Source organism: Ptychodera flava, chromosome 21 (assembly GCF_041260155.1).
Source record: "Ptychodera flava strain L36383 chromosome 21, AS_Pfla_20210202, whole genome shotgun sequence".
Classification (NCBI taxonomy): domain Eukaryota; kingdom Metazoa; phylum Hemichordata; class Enteropneusta; family Ptychoderidae; genus Ptychodera; species Ptychodera flava.
The window spans coordinates 3,409,847-3,422,544 of record NC_091948.1 but is presented as its reverse complement, the minus strand read 5'-3'; the positions used below and the strand labels follow the sequence as shown (position 1 = coordinate 3,422,544).

Below are 12,698 nucleotides of genomic sequence, written 5' to 3'. Positions count from 1 at the left end.
GTAAGCCATGAAGCAGGGCAATGTTGTAGTCAAGGTTGGCAAAAAATAAACCTTCTCTGAGGCAAACATGAGTGCACCCGAACCTACAATGCGTAAAGCATGATATTATGCATTCATTTATGCAAAACATGAGTATTTCATAGGTTAGAAAAACCAATTATAATGACTTATTATAATAGTTTCATATTCACAAATCATATGCATTTTGTACTCCTGAAGAAAAGTGGTACTCATCTTTCCTTGGAGGCTTTTTCACTGTAAATAAATAGAAGCATGCCTCACATATAGTGTTTAATTGCAGTACAATTAAGAGTTAATTTAGTGTTCTTAAACCCTGCCAAGACATGGCATGTGGATTGACCATGGATAAAATGAACATCTTTATCAAAACACTGATCATCATGGATTTCAATATTGATTTATAAAGCATACTTTCCTTGATTCCAGCCTCGGGTAAAATTCATACGCATAGGCAACTCCACATTATATATGATGGCAGATCACAGCATCTTATGATCAAATATTGCAAATCATTCAGTGTTAGCAGAAGGTGTAGGTGAGAAAATTCAATCAAGATTATATCTAGGCAAACTTATGAACAGATGTACCTACTTGTGGCAACACATCTTTATATATTGACAGACATGCAGGACAAAGGCACTGATTCAGAATCAAATACTACCATGCCAACTGGAAGAGTTGTTGGCATTGTACAGAGGAATTGGAGAGACTATGTTGCTTCTTTTCCACAAAACACAGTAAGGATTCATAATTTACTAATGTGTGTGCTGGCATTCAGATGATAGAGACATGACTCATTGAAGGAAAACATCTTATGAAGTTTGATGTCAGTGTTAAGTACATTAAGTCAGTAAGTTTTATACTCTTGAATTTAGCTTCTGTTAACCTAGCCCTGTGGACAGTAACAGGAAGACAACAAAAGTAGACGTTCTCTTGTAATTCTCCAATAATTTGGAAACAGGCAGATATCTTCATATAGCATTAACATTCATCCTTCAGAATTAACCCTTTGAATGCCAAAGTCAATTTTTGTCACCTTTACAAAATATACCCCAGTCAAATATTTTCAGATTTTTGGCAAAACTTTGATAAAAAACTGTAGCTAATTAAATTTGATGTCCATTTGCTCCAAAATTATCAAAAATTACAACACTCAAAGGATTAAAACTCTAATATTGAGGCATTTCGCAACAGTTTCTGTCATTCCACTACTTCAGAGTGTAAATGTTTATGCTATGTTGTCATGTGTACCTTCACCTTCTCTTCCTCTCAACAGGAAGGTCAAGGTCAGAGGTCAAAGGGTGGTAGGATACTGGTCATACCCTATGACTACAGAATCCCCCGGATTCGGATCAGCACCAGACAAGCTGAGACACTGCAACACCACAGGGTGATAGTGAGGATCGATTCATGGCCCCTGGACTCCCAGTATCCCAACGGCCACTTTGTGCGTACTCTTGGCACCATCGGAAGCCTGGAGACAGAAATTGCATCAATCCTGGTGGAAAATAACATCTCAGTCAGAGCTTTCTCAGAAGGACAGGTTCGTTAGATTCTCAGGCTGATACTTGAATGGGTCATTCTCTGATTTTGAGGAATTTTTTCCATTTTGTCCACAGTAGATCTTTCTTACATTAAATGTTCACTGCCAATCCAAGTCTTAGCAAGAAAAGAAATTGATGTGAAGTTTTACTGAAAATCATTGCAATATCAAGATCTTACATGCATGTTACTAAATTGAAGCTGTCTGTTAATGCAAATTAAAATGTAATTTGCATTTTTGTTATTCTTGAATTAACATACAACTTGCATATTTATCTACTTCTTCAAACTTCTAGAAAGTGCTAATGGAATATCTGTCTGTAAGAGATGTATTTGACTTGTAAATATTATTGGAAGCCACGTAATGCTACTTTCCATTCCCCGAAAGCCATGTACTTCCATTTATTCCATTGAAGCCATGTGATAGAAGTACTTCCATTTATTCCATGGAAGCCATGTAATACAACCTTTATTCCTGGAATCCATGTAATGCTAATCTCCATTCCAGATCAAAGAGCTGCCAACTAATTCTGAAGAGAAACCCTGGACTATGGACCCGGAAGAAGTTGCTAGGCGACGAGATCTACATCAGTCTCACCTCATCTTCAGCATCGATCCAAAAGGATGTGAGGATGTAGATGATACTTTGTCTGTCAGGTGATGATCAAAGTTTCTTGTAACGTCACAACTTCCATAAAACACATCTGCAAGATGTAAGATAGGTTCTACATTTATAACCATGAGTTTCAAGTATGCAGTAGAATTCTTGAAAAGTGAACTGTGTATTTCTAACGTTAACAAATGTCACACTAATAAAAGCAAATCTTCTGTCTTGTCATTATATCATACTTAACCCCTTGACTACCAAGGCCAATGTATTCCTATATACCAGGCCCCTTATGTAAATATTGATAAAATCTTGGGTGTTTTCATTGCAACAACACTGCATAGAGTAAAAATTAAGTAAGTACCAATAAACCATATATTTTCTGAATCAGCATGAAATTTCCCACTTTTTCGTACATAAGTTTTGTATTTTCAGGTCACATGACTGGTCACATGACTCATGTGACCAGAGTTGCCAAAGAATATGCCGGGAAAGAATATTTGAAGCATCAGGACGTGTTTTGAATCCATAAAATGACTCAAATTTGAATACAGTTGCAATTTTCATGGCATTGTCTTTACATATATGTAATAATAACTACCCTTTACTTTATTTATAGGTGTACCTGTTTAAGAATTTCTCATAAAAGGCAGAGTAAATGAACCACAAACATCAGCATCTGATATAATTCTGTATTTGAAAATCAACACATTTTATTTGTAAATACCTTCTTTATGTCTTCCTTGCAGAAACATTCATCTAAAATGGTTATGATTTACCAAAAAATAATTGACAATATTTAAAATACATTTTAGGGAACAACATATCACATGACCAATTACATGTCACCAGTCATGTGGCCTGTCATATTGACAGTATGGCTACTATAAAATTTCACTGGGTCATAGTAAAAAATTATATTTCCTCCAGTTTTAAGTATAGAATATTGCTGTTAATAGAAGATATTTACATATTAATCATTAGTTTTCAATAAATAAACATTTCATTTCATTTCATTAAAAAAAACAAACAATAAAAATCTTGCAAGTAAATGACATCAACCAGCTTCTGAAAACTGTGAACAATCAGCACGACGCTTCTGTGATCAGCTTGACCTTTTAGGATCGAGGTCATGGGTCACAACCTTTGCTTCCGTATTTTGGCTGTACTCGGACGTACTGGGGCGCAATCACATTCAGGCCAGGTCGGAATACATTTATCTTGGTCGCGCTGCGTGCAGATGCCGAAATTACGGGATTTTAGGGACAAACACAAAGCAAATACGCCTATTTAACTGTGCCGGATATTTCCGGCACTAAAGGCATATGGTAATTCAAAATGGCGCAGGATATATCCGGCGTTCAAGGTAGTCAATGGGTTAATTAAAATTTGTACGTAAACAAATATATTAAATGTTAGTATGGATATTAGTTAAAAAAAGAGGCTTAAGGTTATCTTGGTTGAACTGAGAGTAAAAACAGCATTGTATCGATAACAACAGGATTTGTGTCATCTTAATGACTGACAAAGGTATGGATTTTAATCTTGTTTTGTTGCAGACAGCTTCCAAATGGCAATCTAGAACTGGGAGTACACATTGCTGATGTGTCATATTTTGTCAAGCCAAATTCATTGACTGATCTTGAAGCCAAAGCAAGGTAGAGAAGTTGCACATATCACTGTGTAGATGTGGTATCTTGATTTCTTGATGCATGGGTTCTCCTGTTTAGGTTCATTATGAGATATTGGCTAATGTGCAGTGTCTTACAAGCTTTTAGCCAATCAGTTGGCTGAAATTCATCGTTCTAATTGAATTTATTTCCAAACAGCCAATCAGGTAGAGAATAACCCTAGTTTCAGACCCTTTAAGTCAGTGTAAATAATAAACAATCTACCAAGCCATTGCACATTGCCAAGGAGGTATAAGACTTCAACATGCTTGTGAATTTGACTTCAAAAGGCTTTGGTTACAAGGAGAAGCCTTGTTGAAACTTCTATTTGTATTAGATAATAAATGTAACTGATGGAGGTTTTGTTTAAAGATGGACTGGTCTGTATAAAAAACTAAAAGACAGTGAATTAAATTTTATTTGCACTGATCATTAAATGTAGAACTCATCCTGGTAAATGACTGTCATTCTTTATTGCAGAGCAACTACAGTTTACCTGGCTGACAGACGGCATGACATGCTGCCAGCCATACTCAGTGCCGACCTCTGTTCTCTGATTGGCGGAGTGGATCGTTATGCGATGACCGTGTTGTGGGAACTAGACTCCAATTATGAAGTGCAGAATGTATGGTATGGTAGAACAATCATCAGGTCTGCTTATAAAATGTTTTATGAGGTATGTGTATCATGCGCCACTCAGTTCGTATAACAGTTTGCGTAATGCTGTTGTAATGTACATATTTATTGTTTTAGCTCAGTTTGAATCTAGATTAATCCTTTTGCCACCGTGGGTAGGCCCAAACCCACTGCTATCAATGGTGTTTTGAACCTGTTTTCAGGACATTTAGGGTAAACAGGTTAAATCAAGTCCAATATTGAAAGACCTTGCAGATCAAACTACATGTATCTCACACAAGCCCATCGGTATTCTGAAAAGGGATAATTATTTTTGGAATATGAAAGTTCCTCTTACTATTAATTTGAGTTCATAATATTAATAGAGATATGGTGAAAAGTTGTTCGACATAATTCAATTTTAGAGAAAAGATGATTTCAATCATTACTTAAAGACAGAAACAGATATAAGTAATTACTACTTCAGATACTGTCATCTGTGTTCCCTGTTCTGGCTGCAAAGTACTGTATCAGTCAGGTGCTTTGATGAACACAGCTGGATAAAGTGCAAATTTGGATGACACTTCTGACTTCACTCTATATATCCATGTATTTCAGGCAGCCCAAGCACTACATGATGGAAATGTTCCCCTGGAAGACATACCAGAGCTAGAAAACCTTGATGCTGAGACTTTAGAGCACAGGTTGTATTCGTGTTTGATGTTTTCATGAGAAATTCTGTAACTTCTACACTGATTTGTAGTTGTGCTCGTTGCACGGTTCTTTTTTATATAGATTTACCTCTGAACAGCGATAGTATGTGGTCATTGCTATGTACAGGTAAAGACTGTTAGGTTAAAAATGTGTTTTCTTTCACCTTTGGCATTCGTTCCAAGTATCACTGTGAACAATAATCACTTATTTCATAATGTACTTATGCAGAGTGATTTCTTATCTATGACCCACACCATTTGCATGTTCTCAGACTAAATGAACTCAAATGGTGCATCAGTAAGTTGATGCACATTGCCAGACATCTGAGATCGAAGCGAGAAAGTGGAGGTGCCGTACAGCTTGAGGGTGTTGAAGTCCAAGTTCAACTTGGCGAAAAGAAAGAAATAGAAGACCTCATACCCAAACAGGTCAGTCTGCATTCCTGGTCATTTCTATGAATGTTTGATCCATTGTATAAAACCTGCAAGACGATGCTTTTGTGATCTCCATGGATCAGAATGTGGGTTACTTTGATTCACATGGGATAATGTTGCTGTGAGGACAAAGAAGCTTGTTCTGTCCCTCACATGTTCATCTGTGAAACATCACTTGCTGTCATGATAAAATTTAAGTAGTGTTTAATTGGCTACCATGAAGTCAGAAAAGAGCAGTGAAATCATTTTCTCAACCCTTTCACTGCCATGGTCTGGCCCAAAGCCAGTGTTATAAATGGTAGGTGTGGACATTTTTACAGGGAAATGGGGGTGAATAGGTTATGTATGTGTTTATTTTGTTTTAGAAAATGTTAAATGTACCGGTACATGTAGTTAGTTGGGGTAGATTAGTTTTAGTAGCCAGAGAGGACTGTTCATTGATAGTTAATAAATGAATGAATGCTCATCACAAGGAACCAAGATGTTCTGTCCACCTGGCATTACGGATGTTTTTAATTTCAAGGTTTGTAATTTCAGGAAGCAATGGTACCTGTTGACTGAATATTTTCACTCATAGTTAGCTGTTTATTTTAACCCTTTGAGCACTGAATAGGGCCGTTCACAGTTTACGTCACTGTTCTCTAATTAATATGCAAAAATAAATATTTGTCCGCATTTTCAGATTACGATTTTGAAAATTACGCATGCAAGAACGACGAAAATACATCTCAGTGGGTGACTGCTAGTGTAACAATGAATACTAAAAAACATATTCACGACTCTGAGTATTAGCTGCAAAAACGGCCATGTATGCAACATTGATAAAATTTGTCCGCATTTCAAGCTGCGTGTGCGATGTCGCGCGCGTACAGCTATATTTAGAAACAAACCTGTAACCGTGAACAGCGCTATTCTATTTTTGTCCCCTTTATAAAATAAACCCCAGTCAATTTTTCTCAAATTTTGCCAAAATTTTGAGAAAAAACTGTAGCAAATGAAATGTGATGTCCACTGGGTCAAAAATTATCAAAAAATTACAGAAAAATTCATAAAAATTGGTAAAATTTGGCACTAAAATTTTGGCGGGAGAAAATTACAGCTCAAAGGGTTAATTGACTTTATAAACTGACTGGGTTCTGATGCCTTCCTTCCATCGGTCGATTTTCATTTGTGAAAACTGATAGAACCAACCTCTAAGGTTTTAGAGTGGACTGGTTTATCCATTTCATGATTTTGTTTAACCATTACCTCACTAGGGAACTTGGAAGTCAATGTTAAAATTGTTTTATTCACTGCAATTTTTACTCACATTTGGTGTACCAATGTGAGGTTATTTTATGATGAGATGGACCACCGCAAAAAGTGAAAGACTTGAACTTTTGCTCAAACTTTCCTTAACAAATCTTTCAACCATTATCTTACCAAATCCAGAATGAAAATCGGGTCACTGCCCAAAATTAGATACTAGAGAAACAAATTACCTAACACTTATCGATACATGTATTCAAAATTTAAAATATTCATCACCCCTTTGTTAGCTCTATGAAGGAAAAAAAATAAAATTTTGGTTTTCAAAAAACTGAGATGACGAACATTTTTCTTACTCCGAATCCCAACAAACGATAGATCAGAAAAGAATTGTAAAAATTGAGAGTTAAATATTTGTTCCCAAGGCACATTTTTTCATATATAACAGATCTGCACTGAATTATAACTTTCGTTCTGTCTTTGGTTCTGTCTTCCCAGCCTTTGGAGATCCATGAGACCATTGCAGAGTGCATGATCTTTGCAAATCACTGGGTGGCCAAGAAAATTGCAGAAACTTTTCCACACAGTTCTTTGGTAGGTATCACATGATTCAAGAAATCATTTTTGGAATTTCATATAGTAGTATGTAATACATTGATTCAACATATGTCATCACTTTATGGAGATTGTCATGTCTTATAACTGTGTACACAGCCAGTGTGTACACAGTTTAAATCATTACTTTGTCAGAACAGAGAAAGATAATGCAAAACGACACACTTATTACTGTTTTCACTTCTTTTTTCCAGTTGCGTCATCATCCTTTGCCTCGACAGGAACATTTTGGCAACTTGAATCACTGTGCAAAGTCAAAAGGCATGACCGTCGACACCAGTTCCAATAAAAGTCTGGCGGAGTCTTTAGATCAGTGTGTTGATCCAAAAGATCCAGTCTTCAACAAGATATTGAGAACTCTTGCAACCTATGCTATGTCAAACGCTCTTTATTTTTCCACGGGCAGTTTATCCCGGGATCAGTATTACCATTATGGTATGTTTCTATGGTAATTATTTTTATTATTGGCACACATGGTGCCATTTCTATGGTGACAAATTCGTTTCCATGGGTACACAGATTTTCCTATGGTTAAAATATTGTCTCAATGGATTTCATTGCTGCACTCATGCAGTCTGTGGTAACCATTACCATGTTGTCACACATGCTGTTGTCAGCATCCATGTATGTCTTTTTTTTTTTGCAAAGCTCAAGTCAATAAGCAGAACTTGATCATTCAATTTTGGTAATTATTTACATCTTTTTTTACAGAAAAGTGTCTAATTATCATTTCTAGTCACGTCTGAAAATCATGACGTGTGAAAAATTTGACTTTGTGTTTCATAAAACATGACAGATTTTCATAGTAAATGTGGTCATGCAGTGAACTGAAGTAAAAGATTTCTAATCATTGTCACTACAACTGAGGAAATGGTGTTTATACCATACAATATGGCTACCATACTTATTTGTTGTAAATTCAGGAAACTGTATGTCTGGTGAAAACATACGTCATGTAAGATTTCAGACTTCCCCAAGGTAACAATGTGATTTACCATACTTTTCATGAATTTACAGCTGATTCTCATCTTTGCTTTGTTTCTAACATCGAGATAATTTTTTTCTCCATAGGTCTTGCCCTTGATAAATATACTCATTTCACTTCACCCATTAGAAGATATGCTGATGTTATTGTGAGTTCCATACATAATCACTCCTTTACTATGTTTGAAGAACATGCACGTGGTAAATGTTTAAATTACCATAAATGAATAGTATTATTACTTGAAAAAAAAATCGGAGTTTGTTATCTTGTGCACTGAGAAAGCCATTCAGTGATTTGGTTTATCACTCATTGTGTTTTAAAACATGATTTCAAAAAAGATTTCCGCTTTCCGGGTGTGATACCGCTTTCCAGGTGTGCTATTCCTAAGATTGATGCAAAATACGGAACAATGAAACTTCATTCTCTCAGTGAAATCAAACACATTTGTACATCATAGGACTAGATTTTTAGAATCTATCATTTGAGAACAAATTTTGAAATTTGTCTAAATAATATGCAGTGCCCTTTCTCTGTATGCAATACCCTTTCTCTGTATATGAAATATCACTTTTTGTTTTTACTGTGTGTTCTTATAGTTACCATACGCAATCAAGATTGCTTAATTCTACCGAAGTCATTTTTCTGGTTCTTCTTTAGTCTTCACATATTTGGTATTCTCACATCAAAATTACCAGCACGGTCACTGTTAAAATGACCATCACTGAATCCATGGCAGAAAATCCATATGATATCAATTTGAGCATAAAAATGTTAACTGTACACGTCATATCCCAAACATGGAAGATATTCGACCCTTTGATGTTCATTTCTGCTGAATACCTCTCTTGAAGGAGGACATAGCAATAGACTAGAAGTATTCTGTTGAATTCTGATCATTGCATGCAGGTACATAGGCTGCTCATGGCTGCTATCAATGGTGAAGAGGAGGCGTTGCCAGGCAACAAAGAACTTCAAGATCTCTGCGATCACATCAACACTAAAAACAGAGTAAGAATAATTTTTGAGTTGTTGTTCTTTCACTGTTAGGTATAATTTGTTATTCTGTTTTCATTTTGAGATTGTATTTGTGGGGATGAGAATTTGGGTTTGAGGAACTATCGTAGCCATCGCTTCTCTAAAACAAGAACAGCGATAGAGTTCAGAATTAGATTAACCCTTTGAGTGATGTAATTTTTTTCCACCAAAATTTTAGTGCAACATTTAATCAGTTTTTATGAATTTTTCTGTAATTTTTTGGATAATTTTAGACCCAATGGGCATCAAATGTTATTGGGTACAGTTTGTTTTATCAAAATTTTGGGAAAAATCTGAAAAAATTGACAAGGGTGCATTTTGTAAAGATGACAAAAATTGACTTTGGTGCTCAAAGGGTTAAACTCCACTCAATTAGAATTTTAATGGAAGATTTAAATTAGCTGTCCACTTTCAGGAAACTTGTCATGCAGGGCAGAGAAGGCAATATTTTTTTATTCTGAATGATGTCCATTTACTGTGTAGGCTTCACAACATGCACAGAAAGCATCCCAGGAGTTGTTTCAGAGTCTCTTCTTCAAAGACAAGGACCCTGAGAAGGACGAATGCTGTACTGTTGATGCTGTGATTTTTGAACTGAGAGCCAATGGCATGCTTGTGTTCATACCAAGGTAAAGTGACAGCAAACAAGTTCCAATGCAAGTCTCTTTCATCATTTCTGTCTGACATTTTACTGCGCTGTAGAGAAAAGTTTTAAAGATTTGTACCAGAGAAGAGGTCAATACTTTACCGACTAACAGTTCTTTATGCCTCTTTGAAACTTATTATGAGCTGTATGAAATTCCACACAAAATTTGACACGTAGGCAAACTGTTGAGAATGCTCTTTCCATTAGTTTCATTAGAAAAAAATATCGGTAGAAAAGAAGCATGCAAGTACCTCTTCAAAGGTAGAGGCTAAGCCACTGGATTAACTGCTTTTTCCCTCAAACATGAAAATAATAATATCAGGCACTTTTAGTTAGCTTTTAAGTACTTGAATAAAAATGTTTTACACGAGAATTTCACAGGAAATCTACAACTAGCCTACAACATTTATTGGTACCTTTATAGTCAATCAAGAATGTCTAGATGTATAAGGGCGCCCTCAACGCCACCATCCCTTTGAAGGTTTACAATCTCAGTGTTATAAAATAGAGTTACGGAAACTGCCCTAGAAGCAGTGTTCGGATCAAGGTTTCTCACTGGAGGTGATTTCATGTGTTTCATCAGATATGGCATGAAAGGTGCAGTGTACTTGAAAGACAAGAGTGGCCTGGTTGTTGACGTGAGTGAAGGAAAGCTACACTGGCTACCCGGTGAGTGCTGGCATCCCTGGGGATGCTTCTTGACACCTTTTGAGTTTCACACCTACTCTTTTTTTCAGCAGGCACTTTCACATAAAGTGTGATGTTTTCACCTCCTAGTGAAAATTGCTCTAATGAGATCTAATCAAGAGACAAGGCCAGTGGGTAAAAATAAAAGTGTTTTTGCCAACGGGCTGTGTTTGTTGTTTCCCATTCTACATAACAATTCTTTGTATTTTTACATACAAAACTCTACCCAATGATACTGGTAAACCATTTCAGTGAAAGGTTATCCTGATATCTCAATATTTGCAGACGTATAACTCAAAATTTAATAGTAAAATAGAACAAATTTGCATTGCTTTAAATATTCAAATTTCTTTATGATGTGGATTTGTGTGCTTTCAAAATATTTATATATAATCCCATGGTATTTTTCTCTGTTTGACGTCATCGTATACGAGTGTTTTCGCGGAGCCGTACAACTTCGAGCCGAAGGCGAGAAGTTGTGCGGCTCCGCGGAAAACACGAGTATACGATGACGTCAAACAGAGAAAAATACCATGGGATTATATATTTATCACATGAACAGTCTTCTTATTTTTCTTTTGACGTAGATGGATCAAAATTATCGTAACAAATTGCATGAATTTCGTCGCGATTTGTGTTTTACTTACGCGGATTACTTTCATTTAAAGAGTAAAGCGGCCCGTCACCCAGGAGATACTTTCATTCATAAATCCCATCAAGCTGAAATTTGCTACACTAAAGGGTATCTCCACCAACCAGACGTACGGATTCGGTCACGTGAACGTGTCAATCATTGTCTCGCGCTGTACGGATGCCAAGGCAAGTTGGCCATTGGCGGACATAGCTTTCACCGTGCTAGCGACGGATAATCATAGTATTCAGAGTTACTTACAATATTTACAATTATATTTATGAAGTAAATGAGACGACACGATCGAAACAGTAATTCTCATTCTCAGAGATGCCGTGGCTTTCAAAATATCACACAAGTTTACGACCTTTGTGAGCGCGAAAGATTCCGTTCGATGACACACTCATTGCATGTCTGTGCCCACAACGTTGCCGTCACCGGTCTCTGCCGCATGCCGGTGTCAACTCGTCCGGCAACTCGTCAATCCCGATCTCGGTCATCAATGTTTTCGTCTTACGAACTTTGATGTTTGCATTGACACTTATCTCGTTCATGGATACATCCTAATTTTGTTGACGGAAACTCTGTTTTGAGTGTTGTCTGAGTCAACTTTCGAAGTACATGGGATTCCATAGCGCTGCACACAGCTCGACAGCTTATGTCTTCGCGCCCGCTATATACAGCATTATGCCGCGCTGCAAGTTTGATTCCGAGCGAGACTTTACGGAGTTTTTGTGTGATTAAGGAAATTGATCGTTGTTTAATAGTCGACTGACTTTAGGCTTGTGCCTCCTATGTCGCTTTCCCGAAGATTATACTATACTCATTTATTCAGTTTGAGGTGTAGGTTTCGGTTTTATCGCCAACCGGGATCGCCAGGTACGACGTCCACACGACTCGACTGGAGCCGAGACGTTACTGAGCCATTAAAATAACGATCGTCGGTATCTCCATTCGATTCTCGGGAAAAGCTATTGTTTTAGCGACTTGAAATTTCGTTGGACAAATATGCCTTCTATGTTTCCATGTCTGGATTTATCGGGTCACCTTTTTGTAAAAATAACGTTCGAGCTAGCACGGCATCTATCACAACAAATCTGTTCGTGTCGCGACGCCTGCATGTATGAACGGTACTGTGAAAGAAAAAAGTTCCGGTTGATGACGTACAACAGGGGTAATTCGGATTTCTTATCCGTCCTGTTCTACGTCACACAGGTGGGAATTCGGGCCAGTTCATGTGATAAGATT

At 36.8% G+C, this 12,698-nt stretch overlaps 1 protein-coding gene across 5 annotated transcripts in view; it reads left to right on the top strand.

Annotated features, from left to right (window-relative positions):
- LOC139121112 (DIS3-like exonuclease 1) overlaps positions 1-12,698 on the top strand; it is a 30,899-nt gene that overhangs the window by 12,912 nt on the left and 5,289 nt on the right. For all 5 annotated transcript variants that reach the window (XM_070685753.1, XM_070685752.1, XM_070685756.1 and 2 more), the window contains 13 exons: positions 643-758; positions 1,298-1,564; positions 2,072-2,220; positions 3,730-3,828; positions 4,321-4,516; positions 5,074-5,159; positions 5,441-5,597; positions 7,350-7,445; positions 7,661-7,901; positions 8,538-8,599; positions 9,358-9,459; positions 9,970-10,115; positions 10,716-10,801. In XM_070685753.1, coding sequence (XP_070541854.1) covers positions 643-758; positions 1,298-1,564; positions 2,072-2,220; positions 3,730-3,828; positions 4,321-4,516; positions 5,074-5,159; positions 5,441-5,597; positions 7,350-7,445; positions 7,661-7,901; positions 8,538-8,599; positions 9,358-9,459; positions 9,970-10,115; positions 10,716-10,801 — 1,803 coding nt within the window. The remainder of the gene's footprint in view (positions 1-642; positions 759-1,297; positions 1,565-2,071; positions 2,221-3,729; positions 3,829-4,320; positions 4,517-5,073; positions 5,160-5,440; positions 5,598-7,349; positions 7,446-7,660; positions 7,902-8,537; positions 8,600-9,357; positions 9,460-9,969; positions 10,116-10,715; positions 10,802-12,698) is intronic.